This window comes from Ctenocephalides felis, unplaced genomic scaffold (assembly GCF_003426905.1).
Source record: "Ctenocephalides felis isolate EL2017-DRISC unplaced genomic scaffold, ASM342690v1 CF-g0.4_SCAFFOLD_03572, whole genome shotgun sequence".
NCBI lineage: Eukaryota > Metazoa > Arthropoda > Insecta > Siphonaptera > Pulicidae > Ctenocephalides > Ctenocephalides felis.
In genome coordinates, this window is record NW_020539726.1 from 41486481 (window position 1) to 41508845 (window position 22365).

Here is a 22365-nt window from a genome sequence, read left to right on the forward strand (position 1 = left end):
TTTAACTATAAAACTGATCTCTTATTATTACTGATCAAAAATTTTCACACATTTTGAATCGATTAAGCTTATCGAAATCGAAAAAAAAACCTTAAGCAATGGAACCGTCACATAACCTAACTCGCTAACAAGCTAGTACGAAATAGCGATCGGGTTACGACCGATGCTGTCAAAAGCATTTTGCGGCTTCAAAAACTAATATTTAAATTCGAAAATCGTACTATTTTATTAGGATTCAAATTATAATTGATGTGCTATTGAATAAAATAATTATTTATTGACCGTTTTCTTATTTTGCGATCAAAATGAAAAACTCCCGTAATAATGTACTATCCCGGAATAGTGTACGTTTACCTTATATTGTCGTAATTATAAACTAACATATAACGCAAGTTTAATATTGTTTGTTTTTTTATTAAGAATTATTTAAAATGTTGATCGATTCTCAAAATAAAACAATTGAAAAAAGTTATTCATGTACTCTTATTTGAAAACAGCATGACGCAACCACGTATGTTACATTTTTTCCGTGCGACAAACACGTATCTAAAAGAATTGAAGAAAAATAATGATTAATTGTTTGTAATATCATACTTGTCTCAAATAATTGTCACAAGATTGAATATTTTTAAAATTTATAAAAAAAATTGTTAACAGCAGTTCAAAAATTCGTTATAAAACGTTTTTTGTCTCTCCTGAAAAGTAGTAGTTTCTGAGATACGAGGTTGCGTCAGAAAAGCATCGAAACATAGTACAGGCCAAAAGTTTCCGGACACATGAAAAAATCTCATTTTCTGAGTTTTTAGCTATATTTTTCATATAAAAATAATTTTATTCAAGTTAGTTTTGTACATTCTACGTAGTATTAATATTTAGTGACTGATTTGTAACCAATTTGTAAGAAATGATGGACTAATTAGCAATGAAAATGGTAAAATGTCACAGTCGATTTCCTGAATATAGTATCATAGCATACTTCAGCGCCACGCCATTCCATCTGGTCTTAATTTAATTTGTCCAAAATTTATTTTTCAACAAGATAATGACCCTAAACACACTTCCTGACTTTGTGCCAATTATTTGAAGCGAAAACAAGACGAAAAAATACTTCAAATAATGCAGTGGCCTGCACAATCACCTAATTAAACGCCGCGTGAAGGATTTGCATCCAAGCAGCCTCCCTGCCCCGTGGAATTGCCTTAACGAGTCCTGGAAGAACATACCTGCGCAAACATTGCAGAAACTCGTCGAAAGATTACCAAAAATATGCGCTGCAGCGATCAAAGCAAGGGTGGTCATATTCAGGAAAATCGACTGCAGTGACATTTAACATTTTGATTGCTAATTAGTTTATCATTTCTCACAAATTGGTTACAAATCAGTCACTAATATTCATACTACGTAGAATGTACAAAACTAACTTGAATAAAATTATTTTTATATGAAAAATATAGCTAAAAACTCAGAAAATAAGATTTTTTTCATGTGTCCGGAAACTTTTGGCCTGTACTGTATATATATATATATTATTATATATATATATATATATATATATAAAGCTTATGATTATCAATCTGAAAAAATGTTCTAATTACAGAATTCCCTAGAACAACTCTCAAATTATTATATAATCTTTACAAAACACTTTCTTCAAAATGACTCATTCAAATAAAATAACAAACTCTACAATCTCTAGCCATTATTATAATTACCTCGAGTTATCGTCCTCCAGTGTCTCAGCAACTCTTTCAATCCGTACTGGACTGGAAGGCCTTTCCTGATGGTACTCACGGTTAAGAGGAACAATTCTAAATTAATATGTAATTTTTACAAAACACTTTCTTCAAAATGACTCAATTCAAATAATAAAACTCTACAATCTCTAACCATTATATTATAATTACCTCGAGTTATCGTCCTCCAGTTCTCAGCAACTCTTTCAATCCGTACTGGACTGGAAGGCCTTTCCTGATGGTACTCACGGTTAAGAGGAACAATTCTAAAATTAATATGTAATTTTTACAAAATACTTTGTTCAAAATGACTCAATTCAAATATTGCAAACTCTACAATCTTTAACCATTATTATAATTACCTTGAGTTATCGTCCTCCGGTGTCCTAGCAACCCTTTCACTCTGCACTGGACTGGAAGGCCTTTGCTGACGGTGCTCACGGTTACGACGCTTCGAATTTCTGTTATATTTTATAGCCATATCCACAAGCAGCATTACCACTCCCAAACCTACGGCAGCTACAGTGCCAAAAACAGCGAGTGGAGAACTCATATCAAAACTGAAAGAGATAATAAGAAAATTTAATAAATTATTAGAATAAATCATTACGACATACTACATAAAATAGGTAAGTATGGGTAAGTGTGTGTGCTGGTTGAAGTATGAATGCAAATCTAAATAAACATTTGTCATGTTAGGCTAGGCTGTTTTATAGAAGTATTACAATAGTTTCATAATTAAGATTCTCAGTTTTTCACATAAGCGCGTTCCAATACTTTTTGATTATAAAATTTCTAACACCAGCATTGATAGATGTAATAAAATTTCAGATTTAGGAGTTCTATTTGATTCTGGTTTGTTTTTCACGGATCATATAACTGATATTTGCAATAGAGCACACAAATCTTTAGGTTTGATACTGAGAAATTGTAAACAATTCAGTTCTACCAATGCACTTCTTTGCATGTACTATTCTATTGTACGTTCAAAATTAGAATATGGTTCGATTATTTGGTATCCTCATCAAACCAACAACTCTGATGCGATAAAGAAGGTTCAGCAAAAATTTCTGAAATATCTCTATTATAAAATATATAAAATTCACCCTGAGCGTGGCTTTGACCACAACACTTTACTAAAAGAATTTGGTATTCCTTCCTTTGCCTCACGTCGATTTATCTGTACAATTATGTTTTTATTTAAACTTTGCAATAATTCTATAGACTGTCCTCTTATTCTTATCAAATATCCTTTAATGTTCCAAGGCTTTCTACGCGTTCACAATTATTTTTTAATTATCCTACTCCTAAATCTGATTCTCTCTTAAATTCGCCTATTTACTTATGTCCTCTAACTTTAACTTAATTAATAATGAAATAGATATTCACAACACTTCACCTAATCAAATAATCTCCATCTGCACAAGTTAACCTTTTTATTTTCTTTTCAAATATCTCATTATTTTATCTTATTCTGTTTATAAATAATATTGTTACATTCTGCATTATATGTAATTTTATGTTAAGCATTTTATGTTAATAACTATATATTGTAATTTTGTATATATTTTAATTGTTATTCATTATGTAAAATAACTGTATTTTTGAGTCCTCTTGGAGTAATGTGTGGGCTTTATATTTAAATAAATAAATAAATAAATAATTGTGACAAATATATTATCAAAATTTTTATTGTGAGCAACTAATATTAAACATGATGGTAATTCGATAATCTCGGCAAGTACAAAAAAAATTTTGTGAAATATCACAATTTGCAAATATTTTAAAACTCAAAAATATATAAACAAGACAAAATGGCTGACGATTACTAACACACAAAATTCATGTAATATTTATTTATGTAATAGCTCAAAATATAGATTTATCATCTTGCATCATGAAACTAAAGACATATCATAACATAAACGTATTTTAATATTATTTTTATATATAAAATAACAACAAAAATAGTATAAACACAACCAACAAACACTTATATAATTTTATTTCTACAACTCACCGTTCGTCCTACTAACAGTTAAAACACAATTTCTTCACACAAAAAACTCGGCCACTGTCTAAAAACTATTCAATTTATCACTAAAGACTTCAAGAGTTTATTTTTAAGTAAAACAACGCTTTGTGTGTATTTAAACAAGTGTAAATAACATAAAAGCAATCGTGTAAAATACTCAACGGCAGCCATTGAACAATATTGAACCATATGTCATTTTTCATAGAGGAGTAGTGTTGCCACACTATTAATATCTTCGGGGAATCCCCTCGAGTATTGCCATAAACGAGGTAATTACGAGCGAAAATTTGAATTTGGAAAAAACTCAATATTTTACATTGAATTTGTTAATTTAAATTATTCACAAATTAGTTTTTGCCTAATTGTGATAAGTTTTGCAGTTTCTTTTATCATTTCTTTGAATTACTTTTAGACATAAACCTTTGTAGAAATATTATTATTATTTAATGGCTTAAAATAAATTTTTGGATACATCAAGTTACTGTAGAGTATTACAATGTTATAATTTTTTTATATACATCATTAATATAAATCAAATGGCTTTTAAGAGTTGTATATCATAAAATTGCACTTCATTATTCAATATCAATTCAAGTATATCAGGATATACCGAGTTGCTCTAAAAATTTTGGTGTTAATAAAAATTTTAAATTGAATAATTTTGTACAAACTTTCCAAATACATAATTCGTATAATTCGAAGGGTTTTGAAGGTATAACTGATATATAAAGTATTGCATTTAATTACATCATTGTTACATTTTAATATTCAACAATGATTTTAGAGTATACCAAGTTGCTTTAGAACTTTTTGTTATTAATAAAACTTCTAGATTATTTAATTTTGTACAAACTTCCAAATACATCTTTCATGCAAATCAAATAGTTTTAAAGTTATGGCCAATATAAAAAAAGGATTGCACAAAGTGTCTCATTAGGATTTAATTTTAATATTCAATTATAACTTAAAAGAATACCGACTTGATGCAGATTTTACTATTATTAAAGAATGATGTACATGACTCAAGTTTGGTTTAAGTTGTATTTGTTTTAATAAAATATTTAAAGATTTTCAGACAAGATACAAAATGTATGTACTTCAAAAGAGCTTAAAATAATATCGAGTTTTGATTGTAATTTCTAACAGTTCCTATAGAGTTTCTTTAAATAGTTTTAGGGTTTTTAAAATAATTGTAGCCCTTTTTGTACAAATTCAAACTTTATCAATAACGATGCCAAACAATTTTAAAGTACTTCTTTTATAGAAAATTAATCAGAAATATTTAATAAATAATATTTTAGTAAATATTTCATGTGTATAAACATTCTTAATTTAATCTATTTCATTTATCTGAATTTACAAAATTATTAATCATCTTTCACAAAGTAATTCATTAATACAAATAAAGGTATAAAAATCAAGTATATATATATATATATATATATATATATATATAAGAAAGTCAATTAACAACTTCTTACATTATAAATAAATTCATTTACCATGTCAAGTATAAATTTAAACCTAAATCCATACCCATTCAACTAATTCTTTCGATTCTAACAAATCTATTTTTACCAGCAAAATCTTTATATACATCCTTAAGTCTTAAATTAAATTTATGCTTATCGTTTTCCTCTTGCAACCATTTTGCTAATAATTCTGGATGTGTTGTATCGACTTCTAAGAAGACACTTCCATTTATAATTAATTTCTGTGAGCATAGTTTTAATATTGGTTTTATAACAGTCAGTCCATCGGGGCCACCATCTAGTGCTCTTAAATCTTCATATCTAAAAAAAGCAAAGAGATATTTATATATATATGAATATATATATAAGTAGTAAATTTATTTGTATACAATTTGATTTCCGGTTGCAATTTAACTAAATCCCCTGTAGGTACATAAGGAGGGTTGCTCACGACACAATCATAAGGCCCTTCCAGCACCTGAGTCAACAAATTATCATCAGACAGTTTCGCTTGCAATAAACGCAAACGCTCTGATAATCCCAAAGCCAAAGCATTATCTAACGTTGTTCGACAAGCGTGGAGACTCTGATCCACTGCTGTAGCCTTAAGCTAAAAAATATCATAAACAATGTGATTATATATTTAAAATGTACATACTATTTTTTTACCTTTGGTAGTTGTTTCAACAATGCTAAGATAATAGCCCCAGAACCACAGCCAATTTCAAGTATTTTCAAAGACATTGAGGATTTGTTTATGAAATGTTGTAAAACTAGATCGACTAATTGTTCAGTCTCTGGTCGTGGTATAAATACAGGTGGTACCACTTTTAATGTTAAGTCTTTGAAGTCCCATTCTCCTATAATGTATTGCACGGGCATGTGTGCCATTCGGCATTGGCATAACTTATCGATTAACTTTAGTTGGGCTGTTGAGACGTGCCGGTGGCAGCTTTTATTCACATCTGAAATCTAAGAAATAAATATAAATATATAATGTTGATATATGTTATATGTGTCATTTCCCTCTTACTGTTTTGTGTGCCAGCACATGTGCCAATATATATTCAATAGATTGCTTAGGTTCCGAAATATCCGACACTTCAAATTCATTCTTCCATTTATTAATTACATCTTGTATAACAAAACATTTGTTTTCTTCACTCCTATTTGAAAATTGCACTGTACAATAATTATTAGTATGTCTATTATTATTTACTATAGGTATAACACAATTTCTAAAATTTGAAAAACTCCTACAAATTGTTAAAGTCATTTTAAATTAAATAAATATATAGAAATAAATTTATGCTGAAGACATTTGCCAGGTAAAGAAAACAAAGATGACGTTTGGGTGACAAATGTCAACCTAAAAATTATCAATGTAAAAATAATATTGAATATTTTTAAAACGTGGTGAAATAAATTATACTAAAATAATTACATATGTACAAAAAATTAGCTTATAATTTTAACATTTTTGCAATTTGATTTAAATTATTTCATTTTAATTTGACATTTATATCGCGCAAACTTCAAGTGTGTTCACCTGTCACATTTCACATTCAACGGTTTTTTAAATTCAAAATCAAGTAGTTAAATAAAAAGTTACTGAAACATGGTAAAATAAATAAATTAATTAATTAAACTAGGATTCTTACACATGTACAGAAAATTAGCTTAAAACATTAACATTTTTGCAATTTAATATAAATCATTTAATTTTAATATTGATATTTATATTGCACAAACTTCAAGTGTCAAATTTCACATTCAACAGCTTTATAAATTTAAAATCAAGCAGTTAAAAAGTTTCTTAAATAATGTGAAATAAATTAAACTAAGATTATTACACGTGTACAGAAAATTAACTTATAACATTTACATTTTGCAATTTAATAAAAATTATTTAATTTTAATTTGACATTTATATTGCGCAAACTTCAAGTGTTTTCACCTGTTAAATTTCACATTTAACGGTTTTGTCAATTTAAATTCAAGTAGTTAAATAAAAAGTGTCTTATATAAATTAAACTATGATTATTACAAATGTAAAGAAAATTAGCTTATAACATTAACATTTTTGCAATTTAATATAAATTATTTAATTTTAATATTGATATTTATATTGCTCAAACTTCAAGTGTCAAATTTCACACTCAATGCTGTTTTAAATTTAAAATCAAGCAATTAAATAAAAAGTTACTTAAACATAGTTAAATAAATTAAACTAAGATTATTACGTATATACAGAAAATTAGCTTATAACATTAACATTTTTGAAATTTAATTAAAATTAATTAATTTTAATTTGACATTTATATTGCTTGATTATTTAAGTGTCAAATTTCACATTCAACGGTTTTTTCAATTTAAAATCAAGCAGTGAAATAAAAAGTTATTTAAGTATGGTTAAATTAGCATATGACATTAACATTTTCGCAATTTAATATAAATTATTTAATTTTAATATTGATATTTATATTGCTCAAACTTCAAGTGTCAAATTTCACACTCAATGCTGTTTTAAATTTAAAATCAAGCAATTAAATAAAAAGTTACTTAAACATAGTTAAATAAATTAAACTAAGATTATTACGTATATACAGAAAATTAGCTTATAACATTAACATTTTGAAATTTAATTAAAATTAATTAATTTTAATTTGACATTTATATTGCTTGATTATTTAAGTGTCAAATTTCACATTCAACGGTTTTTTCAATTTAAAATCAAGCAGTGAAATAAAAAGTTATTTAAGTATGGTTAAATTAGCATATGACATTAACATTTTCGCAATTTAATTAAAATTATTTCATTTTAATTTGACATTTATATTGCACAAACTTCAAGTAACAAATTTCACATTCAGAGATTTTTTCAATTTAAAATCAAGTTGTTAAATAAAAAGTTTCTTAAACATGGTGTAATAAATTAAACAAGATTATTACATTTGTATAGAAAATTAGCTTATAACATTAACATTTTTGAAATTTAATATAAATTATTTAATTTTAATATTGATATTTAAATTGCACAAACTTCAAGTGTCAAATTTCACATTCAACGGTTTTTTAAATTTAAAATTAAGCAAATGAATAAAAAGCTACGATTTTCTAAAAATAGTAAATTTTCCGAATTTGAAACTGATTATTTTACATATAAATGATTATTTAATACATAAGAATACTAAAACATATATAAATAGCAATACACATATTATAAATTAATATTTTTAAACGAAGAAACAATATTGAGTGAAATATGTGTAATATGAATAACAAAATAAATTATATGTATATGAATAATTTAAAACATTTTGATGATTGTTGATAATTTATAATATCTTTTAACAATCTGGATTATTTTTGACAATTGACATTATTTTATATATCTTAACAATAATATCTTTTAACAATCTAGATTTTTTTTGACAATTGACATTATTTTTATATAAATAACAATATTTTCGAACAATTGGCAATAGCTCCAGATCTGCAACATTTTTAAATATGCGATATTTTTTTTACAACTTACAATATTTAAATGTACTACATTTTTGGACAATGTGCAACATTTACAGATGCATTATAATAATATAAGTAAAAAAAATATATTTATATAATATATAACATATGATTTTTTTTTTACTAACATTAAATATTTATTAATCTTTGGCACTTATAAATGTAATTTTTATTTTTTTACAATATGACTTGAATTTTTGTACATTACTAATTTACTTACATTTTTGTAAGTATTTATTTCTGATAAATTGTATGAATAAACAATATTTGAATTTTAGAAATGGAACAGACTTAAAAGTGAAACTGATCGATGTTGATCAGAAAACACAAGCTGAATTATCCGAAATGTTACCAAACAAACTTTAGTGACATCAAAATAAATTAAGTAAAAAAAAATATATTTATGATATTTAATAAACGTTTTGTAAGAACAAGAACATGTGGTGTATTGACCCGGCGCCATAGCTCCGGGTCTTTAATTATAAAGTAAATAAAACTTGCTTATTGAGCATCAAATGCAAACAGTTTGAAAAACAAGAACTTGAACTCTCATTAAAATATATTACTGTGATATTATGAAACTAAACATTTATTTTTTACCCAAATATATCTTCATTCAACTATCAGTTACCAAGTAACTACATGGTATAAAATTGCTCCGACAAACAGATGTAAATTATGGGAACTCTTGATAGCACCATTTTCTGCAAAATAGAAACCAGACATCAAACAATTTGTATATCAATTAATAAATAATTATTAATAATAATAATTATTAATTAATAATTATCAATTATTATAATTGAAATATTTATGATATTTACTGAAACATTTCAAATCCTTCTGATAATGATCTGGTTTGCATCTGCACATTCCAGAGTGACAATCCATCGTTTCTGGTGCTCGAGTTATTGGTGGAACGTTGCAATGGTCATCGTTTAGACATTCTTTTCCAACATCTGAAAAAATAATTTAAAAAAAATTAATAAAAAAAATGTATGAACTAGTAATTGATAGATTGAATTACATTTATTAATACTGGAAGAGTTCATGTGAATAAAACAGGATTCAGCAAAACGTCCGAGTGCGACGTGTTAGGATGAGAGAGAAAGAAAAAGAAAATAGATATATATAGAAAGAGATATAGATGAAGATTTTTTGAAATTTTGACATTTTTTGAAATTTTTAAAATTGAGTTTTTTTTAAATAATGAAAAATTTCGAAAATTTGTAATTTGAAACTTGTATTTTTTTCGAAAATGTTGAATTTTTTTTGAAAATTTTCAAAATTACAAAATTTTCTGTAAAAACATTTCTTGCACACCGTCTACACAAGCAAAAGGTTTTTTGAATTAATCTAATCAGATGATCCGTTCTCTTAAAAACTGCATAACCGCGCTCCATACCTCCGAAACGGTAAGACGTGCCTTTTGCAAAAAGGTTTCGCGATCGAGTACGAACCGCATGATTTTTCAATCATACAAATCGGTTGTTGCATTGAAAAAATTGGTGGAGTAAGATATTAAAGAATAAGATAATTAAGAGCAAATATCATTAAGAGTAAGTTATTTAAGAGTAACAAAACTAAGTTAGATGAATAAGTGTAAATTATTTGAGAGTAAGAGCGAGCATTAAGAGTAAGAAGTTTCAGAGCAAATTATGTAAGAGTTAAATGTTCAAGAGTGAGATAATTAAGAGAAAAAATCATTCGGAGTAAGATATTTATGAGTAACAAAACTAAGTTAGATAAATAAGTGTAAATTATTTAAGAGTAAGAGTGAGCATTATGAGTAAAAATTTATGAGGAAATTATGTAAGAGTCAAATTTTCAAGAGTGAGATAATTAAGAGCAAAAATCAAGATATTTATATTTAAGTAAGATATTTATGAGTAACGAAACTAAGTTAGATAAATAAGTGTAAATTAATTAAGAGTTAGAGCGAGCATTAAGAGTAAGAAATTTAAGAGAAAATTATGGAAGAGATGAATTTTCAAAAGTGAGATAATTTAGAGTAAAGGCATTTAGACTAAGAATATTCAAAAGTAAGAGCCTTAGGAACAGCATTCAAGGTTAGATAATGAAAAGCGATATATTTAAGAATTAAGAGTATTGCATTTATGAGTGAGATCATTAAGACATTAATGGTATGATATTTAGGAAAAAGAGCATTAGGAGTGAAATAACTAAGAGTGGAAAGTTTCAGAAGTAAGATATTTAAAAGTGAGAGCTATAAGAGTAAGATCATTGAGCAAAAAAATTAAATGTAAGATAATCAAAAATAAAATATTTAGGAATAAAAACAATTAAGAGTGAGATAATTGATGGAATATTATTTAAGAGCCGAAGTGTTCGGAGTAATAAAAATTAAGAATATTTTCGATCTCCTTCACTCAATATATTTCTCTTTCGCTCAAGAATATATTTATCTCTTTCGCTCAATAGTATATTTATCTCTCTCGCTCAAGAGTGTATTTATCTCTCTCGCTCAAGAGTGTATTTATCTCTCTCGCTCAAGAGTATAATATTTATCTTTCACCCAAAAACATTTCTCTTTTACTCAATACATTTTTGTCTTTCAATACATTCTCTTTCCGTCAATTTTTTTTACCATATACATGTCTCTTTCTCTACATATACCAGTGTCTTTCTCACTATATACTTGTCTTTTTCTCTAAATGTCTCCGCATATTTATTTTTCTCTTTTACAATGAATTTTTAATTATTTTTCAACAAAAAATATTTGCGTGATATTTACATTGTGTTTTTTTATATTAATGATCTTCTTTATTGATTCATAGAGTAAGTTATTATAATAGCCCAAAAATCGGAAATAAAATTTTTCACATATCTTTACACGTTTCAGACATACGTTTCTGAACATTTCGACATACCTTAGAGAAAATGGATGTATGTGAGAGCGGATACATATTTTCGTCGACGATTTTACACGGATTAGTACACGGATCCACCGATTTAAATAATTCACAAAAACATTTGGCGGTCATAACTGAACATTAGACATATGTACAGATGTTTTATAAAACCTATAATAATAAGTAGAAATTTTGTGTACATTCATATGGGTTCCGTACCAATGTTTACACGTTAGACGACCACGTGGCGCTTACGCGCTTTGATATTTCGACTCCAAATAAACTTGCAGCCCGATTGCTTAAAAAAATGTTCAAAATTTTCAAAATTTAAAAAAAAATCGGAATATAAAAAAAAACAAATTTTTCAAAAAAGTAAATTTTGTTCAAAAATCCAATTTTTTCAAAGTTTTGCAAAACTTTTTAATAATTTAGTTTTCGGTACGAGAAGTTCCAGCAATTTGCCTTAAGGCACGATGCCATACACCACCAAATAATTATAACTTTAATTTTACTCACATGGAATGACATCGCAATAGGTCTTATTCTCGTTGACGACAAAGTCCTCTTTGCAGTCGCACAATTTGTCCTCGCACTGAGAGCCCTTTCCCATATTGAATTCGCACTGCGAGTGCTCCGTGCAAATGTCGCCGAGTTTATCAGCAATCGGCAAACATACCTAAATAATAAATAATAACTCGTTGGTATTGATATTTTGCCATGAGGCAAGTTATATGAACTTCCCGAAATGTGTAAATAATCGACTTGATCAATAAAATATAAATTAATTTATGAGTGATTAAAATTATTCCGAGTGGATTCATTACACATAATTGAAAACGAACGAACACTATCGTTATACCAAATAAATCGTCTAATTTTAACTTTCACAAACGTCAAAAAAACTACTCATTTTCTCAAACTTTAATAAATTTTTAAAATTAAACTGCTTGTCCTAAGGCCGTAAATTTTCAGTAAGTTCTATAAGACCATGATATATATCTCAAAAAAAAAAGTTCCATAAAATTCGGCTTAAATTTTTTTTCAACAGTTAATTACAAGAAAACGGTTCGGCAGATTTTCACCTAAAACCTATCAGTATCATCCCCAACTAATATCTTTCAAACAGTTTTTGATTTTTTTGATTTTTTAAAATCGATTCGGCAGTATTAGCTTAAATGTAGACGAAAAGTTTAACACTTTTTTCCAAATTACAAAGAAACGGCTCGGCTGATCGTCGCACAAAACTGACAAACGATAGTCCTAATCGACATACATCAAATGGCTTTTAAATTTCTGAAAACGGTTCAGGCGTTTTTGACAAATGCCAAAAAAACGATACTAATTTTTACAAACATTGAAGAATTTTTAAAATTACACGACTTGTCGTAGGGCCGTAATATTTTAGTATGATCTATAAGACTATGTTATCTACAGCAAAAAAAAAATCATGATCAAATTTTGATTTAACACTTTATTACAAGAAAACGGCCCGGCCGATCTTCACCAAAAACTAATCAGCACGATTCCCAACCAATATCTTTCGAACGGTTTTTGAATTTTTAAAATCGATTCAGAATTGCGGGATAAAACGTGGACGAAAAAATTTTCGCTTTTCTGCTATTCATAAAGAAACGCCTTGGCCGATCGTTGCACAAAATCGACAAACAATAGTACTCATCGAAGTGCATCGAATGGCTTTCAAATTTTTGAATTCAGGCAAGCGGTTTTTGAGAAAACCGCCGCGATTTACGTCAAAAAATCTGTTCACATACACATACACACACGCGCGCACACACACACATACTATTTCCAAATTTGGTCTCACTCGATTCAGAATGGCTTGAAACGTCGAGAAAACAAAATTAGCAAATCGGGATTTTTTGATGAAAACATAAACTTCTCCTTCGGGAAGTTTATTTTAGGAACCGATTCTGCCGCATAACAGAAGTATGTTATGACAAGGCCATGTTATGAAGAACTTTCCATACAAAATATTGACAAAAGCCATGCAGTTGCTGTGCAGTCAGGCGTATTTTTCAAGTTGTCAGATAGAAAGCATTACCTAGAAACCGCACAAATGTCAACAGATAACAGGGGCTCTCTGACTCAGGTTTATACGAGTGACGTTGCAGTTTATGTGTAAAACGCCTGAATGCACAGCAAATACATGACATTTTGACGGTATTCGGTATGATTCAGTAGCATAATGTATGGAAGTTGGAGCGTAACATGGCCTTGCCATAACATTGGTCTGTTGTGAGGAAGAATCGGTCCCTAAATATATATTCAATTTTTATTATTTTTAACTCCCCGTAGGGCAAGTTATAGTAATCGCAAAAAAATCGAAGATGAAAATTTTTATATATCTTTACGTTTCAAAGGTTTCTGAACATTTTGGCATACCTTAGAAAAAATGGATGTATGTGTGTGTGTGTGTGTATGTGTGTATGTGTGTATGTATGTATGTACGTGTGTGTATGTATGTGCGGATACAAATTTTCGTCGACGATTTCGGGAACACGAATCAATCGATTTGAATAATTCAAAAAACATTCGATTCGTATTGATAAGGAGACATGCTGATTAGTTTTTGGCGAAGGCAGGTCGAGCCGTCCCGAAGATACGGGGCAAAAAGTGCCAAAAATATTAACTCAGTTTTTAAGAGAACGGAGCGTCTGATTTTAATAATTCAAAAAACATTTTACTTATATTGACAAGGTGAAGAACCGATCAAATTTTCATAAAGGCAGGTCTAGCGGTTTCGGAGATCTAATAAAAAAGTAAAAAAAAATGCCATTTGGCGGTCAAAAACGATCATTAGACATATGCACATCAAATTATCAGATATTCTATAGAGATTTTAACAATAAGTATAAATTTGGTTTACAGTCCTATGGGTTCCGTACCAATGTTTACGCGTTAGACGGCGACGCGGCGCTTACGCGCTTTGATATTTCGTCTTTATGCAGTTAAAGCAGTACGATTGCTTTGAAAAAAAGTTTAGATCTTCCAAAATATGTCAAAATAAAGAAAACATTTTTTTCTCAAAAAAAAAAAGAAATTAAAAAAAAAAAATTTTTTTTTTCTTTTTGGTCCGATTTATAGTTTCTCAAAAATCTTATTTTTTTAAGTAAATTTTTTTCAAAAATGTTAATCGTTTAAAAAAAAAAAAAATTGGTACGGGAAGTTGCAGCAATTTGCCTTAAGGCACGATGCCTTAATTGCCTTAAGACAGAATTCCACTTACAGCTAGTTACTATCTATTTCTACCCACCGATCCGTCTAATTTGGCCAAATATCCATCGTGACATCTGCACAAGCGGTCTACACATTGGGAGTACAAGATATGCTTACAGTTGCCTTCGTTGAAACAACCCAAATTTATCTTCGATTTCGCGATACAGGATCCGTTGTAAAAATTAAATTTATCTCCACAAACGCAGCTTCCATTTTTGCAAACAGTGTCGTCCATCACGCCAAGACATTGTTTGATGTCTTCGCAAGTTTCTTCGGTCGAATTCAGAGGTTTTAGGCACTTTTTTCGGTCGGCAGATTCGACGCCGAACTCCGGAGGACAGAGGCACTTTTTGGTTGCAGGGTCGCAGATGGAATTCAAGGGTTTGCAGTTTTGGGTTGTTTCGCATGTGAATCCCAACACTGTTACTTTGTGACCCTGAAGATAAAAGAAATAGTAAATAATAATAAAAATAATCAGATAATAATAATTGAGTAAATAATCTTCTTATATATAAGAATGAATCGCAAAATGTGTTGGTAAGCGCATAACTCAACAACGCCTGTACCAATTTCGCCAATTCTTTTTTAAAAATAATTTTTGGAGTCCAAAGATGGTTCTTGCGGCGAGAAAAAATCGAATAATTACCGCGAAAACCCTAAAAACAGCCGTTTTCTTTTTCACATACAAACGTTTTCTAACTAAAACGTAGAATCTAATTGAGCTTTATTGCTATTATATAAAGTTCATATTAAATTACAAGCACTAACTGTATACTCATAAACAAATATTTGGATTTTGATAAATCTTTCTGAAGCTTGTTAAAGAAATTTTCTAGGATATATATGATTATAATGTACTGTGATGTGTGTGCAATATTGTAGAAATAAATAAAAAAAAATTGTAAAAAAACGACATGTCATGTGTGCATTGAAAACAAATGAAAACTATCATCTGCCAAAAATTTCAATTTACTTATGAAACTAGACGATATTAGAATATGTATAATAAATTCATGATTATGAATAAGAAAAATGAAATGTCTACATTATTATTGCCAAAAAGCAGCTGAGTATAAAAAAGAAGCTGAATATGAAATACAGCATGTGTATGGCCGATTGAACGATACACACATGAACAGGATATGACAAATTAATTTACTTAAAATATGACAATATGAAATTAGGGGCGGTCCTAACTTTAATGCGATGCATGCGAAAAATACGAACGCACGCCTTAGGGGGCGCCAACACAAAATTCGGATATTGAATTTTCAATATAGTTTTTTTTCAATATATAATTTCTTTGCATCTTTTACTAATCTTAACACAATATTTTTAAAATAAAAATATTTTTAAAATTTCACTTTATAACAACATATGCGAAAATGAAGATGATTACATACAATTCGGCCCTTATGATATCGATTAGGAGAAGTTTAAGATGCAATTTTGGACATCTTAAATAATAAAAAATTAAATTAATTCAATCCAACATGAAGTACCAGTGTAATGTTATGGTTATGGTTATATTATACCGTTTAAAAGACTGCAATTTTCAATATAGTGTGGAAATTGAGACTCATCATTTTATTTAAAGCAGTTCTGCATTTAACATCGCTCATATTATGAATGCATATGCATTTTGGCGTGAAGAATATTTTACAAAACAATAATTATTATTTTTAGGTACACGGTAAATATTAGTATATAATATTAAAAAATTTTTCGTGGGTTCAGGACAACGTCTGTCGGGTAGTAAATAATCTTGAATGATAAAGTAAAAATAATTCATGATGCTTCATAACATTGGAACTTGTATAACAAATATTAGAGCTGATGTGAGTACTGATGCTCCAGCAAAAATCATGACATTTTTAGGTTTTCCATTGTTTACTCGAATTTTTTTCATTATAAATTTATTTATTTATTTATAGTATTTTACCATTTTAGAATCCTAATTAAATGCGACAAATTTTGATGGAACTCGCCAACACATTTCAGTATATTTTTTTTAAAGGAGGGCCTCTCAAAGTGGACTGATGCCAAAAATTTTAAATACAAAAAGTCTTAATTCTTTAGAACTTATGACAATTGTGTCAATGTTTTTGACTGTGTTTCTAAAAATGTTCACGGTTATGGTTCCAAAGTTTAAATAAACAAAATTAATTATAAAAGTTGACCACATAACCAAAAAATGGTCATAACTTCACTAACTTTAAGTTGCACTTAAAAGCTCATAATTTCTATACGAGGGATGTATATTAACTTTCCGTAGCGCAAGTTATAGTAATCGCAAAAAATCGAAAATGAAATTTTTTATATATCTTTAATACATTTCAGAGGTTTCTAAACATGCTTAGAAAAAAATGGATGTATGGTGTGTGCAGATACAAATTTTAGTCGACGATTTTGGGAAAACGGTTCGACCGATTTGAGTTATTTAAAAACCTATCGATTCGTATTGATAAGGAGACGTGCTGATTAGTTTTTGGCATGGGCAGGTCTAACCGTTTCGTAAATACGGGGCAAAAAAAAACAAAAATGGTAATTCAGTTTTTGAAAGAACGAAGCGTACGATTTGAATAATTAGGAATAACATTTTATTTATATTGACTAAACAAAAAACTGTTCAAATTTATGGAAAGGCAGGTTCAGCGGTTATGGACTCAATAAAAATAAGTTAAAAAATGCCATTTGGCGGTCAAAAATGTTCATTGGACACATGCACATCAAATTATCAGATATTTTATAGAGATTTTAATAATGTTGTATGTACATACAACATGTGTATACATTTTGTCATTTTTTTGGGTCCCGTACCAAGATTTTTAATTTTGAAGTTTATTTATATGGTTCAAACAAATGTCTCCGACATTTTCGACAATATGGAATAACCGTTTTGTAATATTGAAAAAATTATTCGGTTCGTACTCGATCGCGAGGCGTTTTTGCAAAAGGCACGTCTAGCCGTTCCGGAGACATGAAGCGCAAAGGGTGTTGAAATGGTTATGCAGTTTTTGAGAGAACGGATCATCCGATTAGATTAATTCAAAAAACATTTTGCTTGTATAGACTATGTGCAAAAAATAGTTTCACAAAAAATTTCGTAGTTTAAAATATTTTCAAAAAAATTTAATGTTTCAAAAACTTAAATTTTCGAAATTTATCATTATTTTCAAAAAAAATCTAAATTTCGTAAAATATTAAAATAATAAAAAAAAACGATTTCAAACAAAATTTTGAAAACATTTCGAAGTTTTCGGAAATATCGAATATTTCCAAAAAAATTCAAATTCTCAGAAAATTAAAAAAATCGATTTTTTTCAAAAATTCCAAAATATTTCGAACTTTTAAAAAATTGAAATAAAAAAAATAAAGATTATTAAAAAAATCAAGTTTATCACAAAAATCAAATTTAAAAAATTTTAAACAAGTTTCTTGTACACATACACATAAGTTATTTGTAGAATACGTTTGTTGTCCAATATAATATTCACTCATAAATCTACAGAATGTTTTTATAATAATCTATTTGAAATTATTCATAACAATTATTGATTATTTTCATTCCTCGAATTTTTAATTATGGTTTGGTAAGTTCCAGCAATTTGCCTTAAGGCACGATGCTAAGCACCCCGACAGTTTTTTTCTAATTTTTATATACGAGGTCTGTTCAAAAAGTACCCGGAATTACTAATAATTAAATTTCGCGGGTCTGGAGTGTCTGATTGTCAATATTTTTTCCTTTATTGTGTTGGTATACATGCCCCTAAAGTATGATGAAATTTTCAGCTATATTCACTGTTTACTTTGTCTGTGGTAGTCGCTAAGGTTCGACGTGTTTTTCTGAGCTCGGCGATTTTTACAATGGAAGAATTGAAAAGTCAAAGAATTTGTATTAAATTTTGCGTAAAAAATGAAATAAAGTGTTGCAAAGTGCAAAAATTCACCAGATATGGCTCCGTGTGACTTTTTCCTATTCCCAAAGTTGAAGAGACCCATGAAAGGACGGTGGTTTTCCTCGATTGAAGAAATAAAGGCCGAATCGCTGAGAGTGCTCAAGGACATATCAAAAAGTGAATATCAAGGGTGCTTCGAAAATTGGAAAAAACGCTGGCATAAGTGTATTATATCTGGGGGGGACTACTTTGAAGGGGACCACATTAATGTAGACGAATAAATAAATATTTTTTTGAAAAAACGAAAATTCCGGGTACTTTTTGAACAGACCTCGTATATATTAATATATATATATATATATATATATATATATATATATATATATGTTTATATATAAATATTACCTGATTTTTGTATATACAAGTAGTAACATTCTTCATATCCTCCGTATAGCAAACGCATTTTCCATCTTCACATCGCGATTTGTCCCCATAGATGTAGAAACACTGGTCGTTTGATGTGCACAACAATTCAGGACTACTGGATACTAAAAAAAATAAAATAAAATAAAATAAAATAAAACAAATTAAAAAAAATAATATTCATTAATTATTGAATTCATAATTCGTCCACACTGAAAAAATAAAAAAATAAATAAAAAAACAAACTTTTACGGGAAGTTAAATATACAAATTCTACAAGCATAATTAAAATATTAATTAATAATTAAATAGATAAAAAGTAAATAAGTATAATAATTTAACACATAATTTTTATTATTATCTATACATTAAAAAATAAATTTGGGTGCATGACAATTTATTAAGAATTTCTATAATTATCTGAATACCAATTAGTGCAATTACTAATTATAAAGTTCTGTATGCCATATTATTGGAAATAAAAAAAAGTAGGAAACTATACCATAAACGTAAAAATTAAAACCTTCGGACATATCGATAATATTATAATTGTTACAATAAGTACTCTTACAAAGCATATAATTATTTTAATATTATAGAATAAAATGGAAAACACGAAATGGCATCGACTTCTTACAAAAAAGTTACGTATTTACAATTATTTATTTATATATTTTACAAGCCATGGGTGTAATAATATTATAATAAGGCTCAAGTCAATATTTTGCAGATTTAATATAACTTAATTAGTTGCAATAGTTTTCAATATAAAACCCATAAATATATTTATTTGCAAATAACTCATTGCAATGGAGTTACAAAAATTTCTTTAAAAAATGCAAAGTTAGCAAGTTGCAACAGAAATTTTAAAAGATATTTTGTATTAAAATTTACATATGCACATGGAATCAATATTAATACATAATTATATATATATAGATATTTTTAATAGATAGATGGATAGATTAGATAAATATCTTCATTTAAATTACAAGTCTTTAAATTGAACACAATTTACGTAAAACAGCAGTGGCTTTTTCCATCCTATTAATTAATACTTAATAATAACTTACTTGATTATTTAAAAATTAACATATAGCCTAAAAATATAATCCAATAAATAATCGAATAAATAGAATATTCCAGTTATGTAATTAATTGATATATATCTGCAGTAAAATCTCTTTAAAACGATTTCATTTAATACAATTTCTTGCATAAACGCCACTTTACGACGGTCCTTGCACTTTGAAACATGTTATTACTACCATTTAATACGCTTTTTCGCATAAGACGCCATCATCTAGTAAATCGTCTTAACAGAGTTTCAAGATATTAATTTAATATATATATTTCTATTCTATCTACTTACACATTTGTCCTCGAACAGCAACCACCAAACCGAATAACAAAATTAACAAAATACAATTTGTTTTAAACATTTCTAAAATCAACTTTCAAATAATATTAATATTTAAATATTAAATTTAATATATTTAAAACTTTCCAACGTTTGTCCAAAGGCGATTCTAAGCAGAATGAGCCCTCGATTTGCAAAAGGAATTTATTTCGACTAGTTTTGGATAGTTATGTAACCATTTAGGTACAGGACCAGATTTGGAATTTAATAGATAAATTGGATTTTATGTTTATAATATGGTTTTTGATATTAGATTTAGGTATTTTTTGAGTACACACCTGTATGATAGATGAATCTGCAATTTTGGTTTCCAGGTTTTATACAGAACTAGTGGTGTATGATCTAAATAAATTTCGGAAACTTCTTTCCAACATTTTGACTTAAATATCCAAAGTTCGATAATTTGGTTGTCTTATTAATCTACTAATGTTTAGAATCTTTATCTTTAGTGTCAATATATAAAACTAGTGGTGTATGGCATCATGCCTTAAAGCAAATTGCTGGAACTTCCCGTACCGAAAACAAAATTTCAAAAAAGAAACTTTGAAACAATGAGATTTTTTAAAATTCTGAAATCGAAAAACATTACTTTTGAAAAATTTATTGGATAATTTTTTTTTTATATTCTGAATATTTTGAACTTTGTTCAAAGCAATCGTAGCTGTTTTAAAGAAGAAATATCGAAGCGCGTAAGCGCCGTGTCGGATAAAAATTACTGTGGAACCCGTAGAAATGTAAACAAAATTTATACTTATTATAAAAATCTCTTTAAAATATCTGATAATTTGATGTGCATATATCTAATGATCATTTTTGACCGCCAAATGGCATTTTTTTCTACTTTTTTTAAATCGATTTCCGAAATAGCTAAACCTGCCTTCCCAAAAATTTCACGTGTTCTTCATTTCGTCAAAAATAAAATATTTTTTGAATCAGTCAAATCGGTTGATCCGTGGTTTCAAAATCGTCGACAAAAAATTGTATCCGCATATACATACGCACACACACACTCACACTTACGTCAATTTTTCTAAGGTATGCCGAAATATTCAGAAACCTTTGAAACGTGAAGATATATAAAAATTTTCATTTTCAGATAAATTGATGAAATATAAATTAATAAATATTAAAGTAAAATGATTTATCAATTTATATATTTTATTTGGTATTTTATTTTGTTATAAATTAATTTTATACTTTTTCATTGTGACTTTAAAATTAAGGAAACTAGTGGTGTATGTAAAAAGTCTTCAAAATAGTCTTAAATCTAAATTGAACATTGAAAATTCAATCCTTGAATAATGTTTTTATTCAAAATGCACCACTTATCTAAATCTGGTAATTTATTATACAATTAAATTAATACGAATAATGATAAAATTTTAATGAATTTTCATAACTAAACCACTTTTCATAGGCCTATAATATTTCAGTATGGTCATCAATACTTTATATTGATGACCATACTAAAATATTATAGGCCTATGAAAAGTGGTTTAGTTATGAAAATTCATTAAAATTTTGAAATTGAAAAAAAATTAATGATAAATTACGAAGAAACGGCCAGGCCAATCTTTGCCAAAAAGCAATTTTTTGAAATTTTCAAAATCGGTTCAGCAATTTTCTTCGAGGAGTTAAAAAGGTATTAGAAATAATGTATAAGTTTTTTATTTAATTTTACACAGAATATATCTTTCGCCTGGGTATAATCACGTTTGCATAAAAATCAAAAATGACGTCGATTT

At 27.8% G+C, this 22365-nt stretch overlaps 3 protein-coding genes across 3 annotated transcripts; all 3 read right to left on the minus strand.

Annotated features, from left to right (window-relative positions):
• Positions 1 to 1827: 1827 nt before the first annotated feature.
• On the minus strand, positions 1828 to 3935 carry LOC113388506. The gene is made up of 3 exons (XM_026625881.1): positions 3754 to 3935; positions 2096 to 2293; positions 1828 to 1999 (listed from the first exon to the last, which is right to left on the minus strand). The coding sequence occupies exons 2-3, from the start codon at positions 2284 to 2286 to the stop codon at positions 1828 to 1830; spliced, it is 363 nt and encodes a 120-aa protein (XP_026481666.1). The 5' UTR covers positions 2287 to 2293; positions 3754 to 3935.
• Positions 3936 to 5220: 1285 nt separating this feature from the next.
• On the minus strand, positions 5221 to 6516 carry LOC113388507 (hemK methyltransferase family member 1-like). Its single transcript, XM_026625882.1, has 4 exons — positions 6274 to 6516; positions 5910 to 6212; positions 5630 to 5850; positions 5221 to 5561 (listed from the first exon to the last, which is right to left on the minus strand). The coding sequence occupies exons 1-4, from the start codon at positions 6514 to 6516 to the stop codon at positions 5309 to 5311; spliced, it is 1020 nt and encodes a 339-aa protein (XP_026481667.1). The 3' UTR covers positions 5221 to 5308.
• Positions 6517 to 9288: 2772 nt separating this feature from the next.
• On the minus strand, positions 9289 to 20731 carry LOC113387891 (protein draper-like). Its single transcript, XM_026625281.1, has 6 exons — positions 20573 to 20731; positions 19183 to 19325; positions 14916 to 15314; positions 12158 to 12317; positions 9593 to 9727; positions 9289 to 9472 (listed from the first exon to the last, which is right to left on the minus strand). The coding sequence occupies exons 1-6, from the start codon at positions 20640 to 20642 to the stop codon at positions 9396 to 9398; spliced, it is 984 nt and encodes a 327-aa protein (XP_026481066.1). The 5' UTR covers positions 20643 to 20731; the 3' UTR covers positions 9289 to 9395.
• Between the last annotated feature and the right edge of the window lie 1634 nt (positions 20732 to 22365).

What these genes read in the sequence shown, in the direction of transcription:
- LOC113388507 (XM_026625882.1), bottom strand. Translation starts at nt 6,516, where the DNA reads ATGACTTTAACAATTTGTAGGAGTTTTTCAAATTTTAGAAATTGTGTT. An exon ending in ATGTGCTGGCACACAAAACA is followed by an intron (nt 6,213 to 6,273) that starts GTAAGAGGGAAA and finishes TTTATTTCTTAG; the next exon opens with ATTTCAGATGTGAATAAAAG. An exon ending in TGTTGAAACAACTACCAAAG is followed by an intron (nt 5,851 to 5,909) that starts GTAAAAAAATAG and finishes GATATTTTTTAG; the next exon opens with CTTAAGGCTACAGCAGTGGA.
- LOC113388506 (XM_026625881.1), bottom strand. Translation starts at nt 2,286, where the DNA reads ATGAGTTCTCCACTCGCTGTTTTTGGCACTGTAGCTGCCGTAGGTTTG. An exon ending in CCGGAGGACGATAACTCAAG is followed by an intron (nt 2,000 to 2,095) that starts GTAATTATAATA and finishes TATTAATTTTAG; the next exon opens with AATTGTTCCTCTTAACCGTG.
- LOC113387891 (XM_026625281.1), bottom strand. Translation starts at nt 20,642, where the DNA reads ATGTTTAAAACAAATTGTATTTTGTTAATTTTGTTATTCGGTTTGGTG. An exon ending in CTTGTATATACAAAAATCAG is followed by an intron (nt 15,315 to 19,182) that starts GTAATATTTATA and finishes TTTTATCTTCAG; the next exon opens with GGTCACAAAGTAACAGTGTT. An exon ending in GAAGGATTTGAAATGTTTCA is followed by an intron (nt 9,473 to 9,592) that starts GTAAATATCATA and finishes TCTATTTTGCAG; the next exon opens with AAAATGGTGCTATCAAGAGT.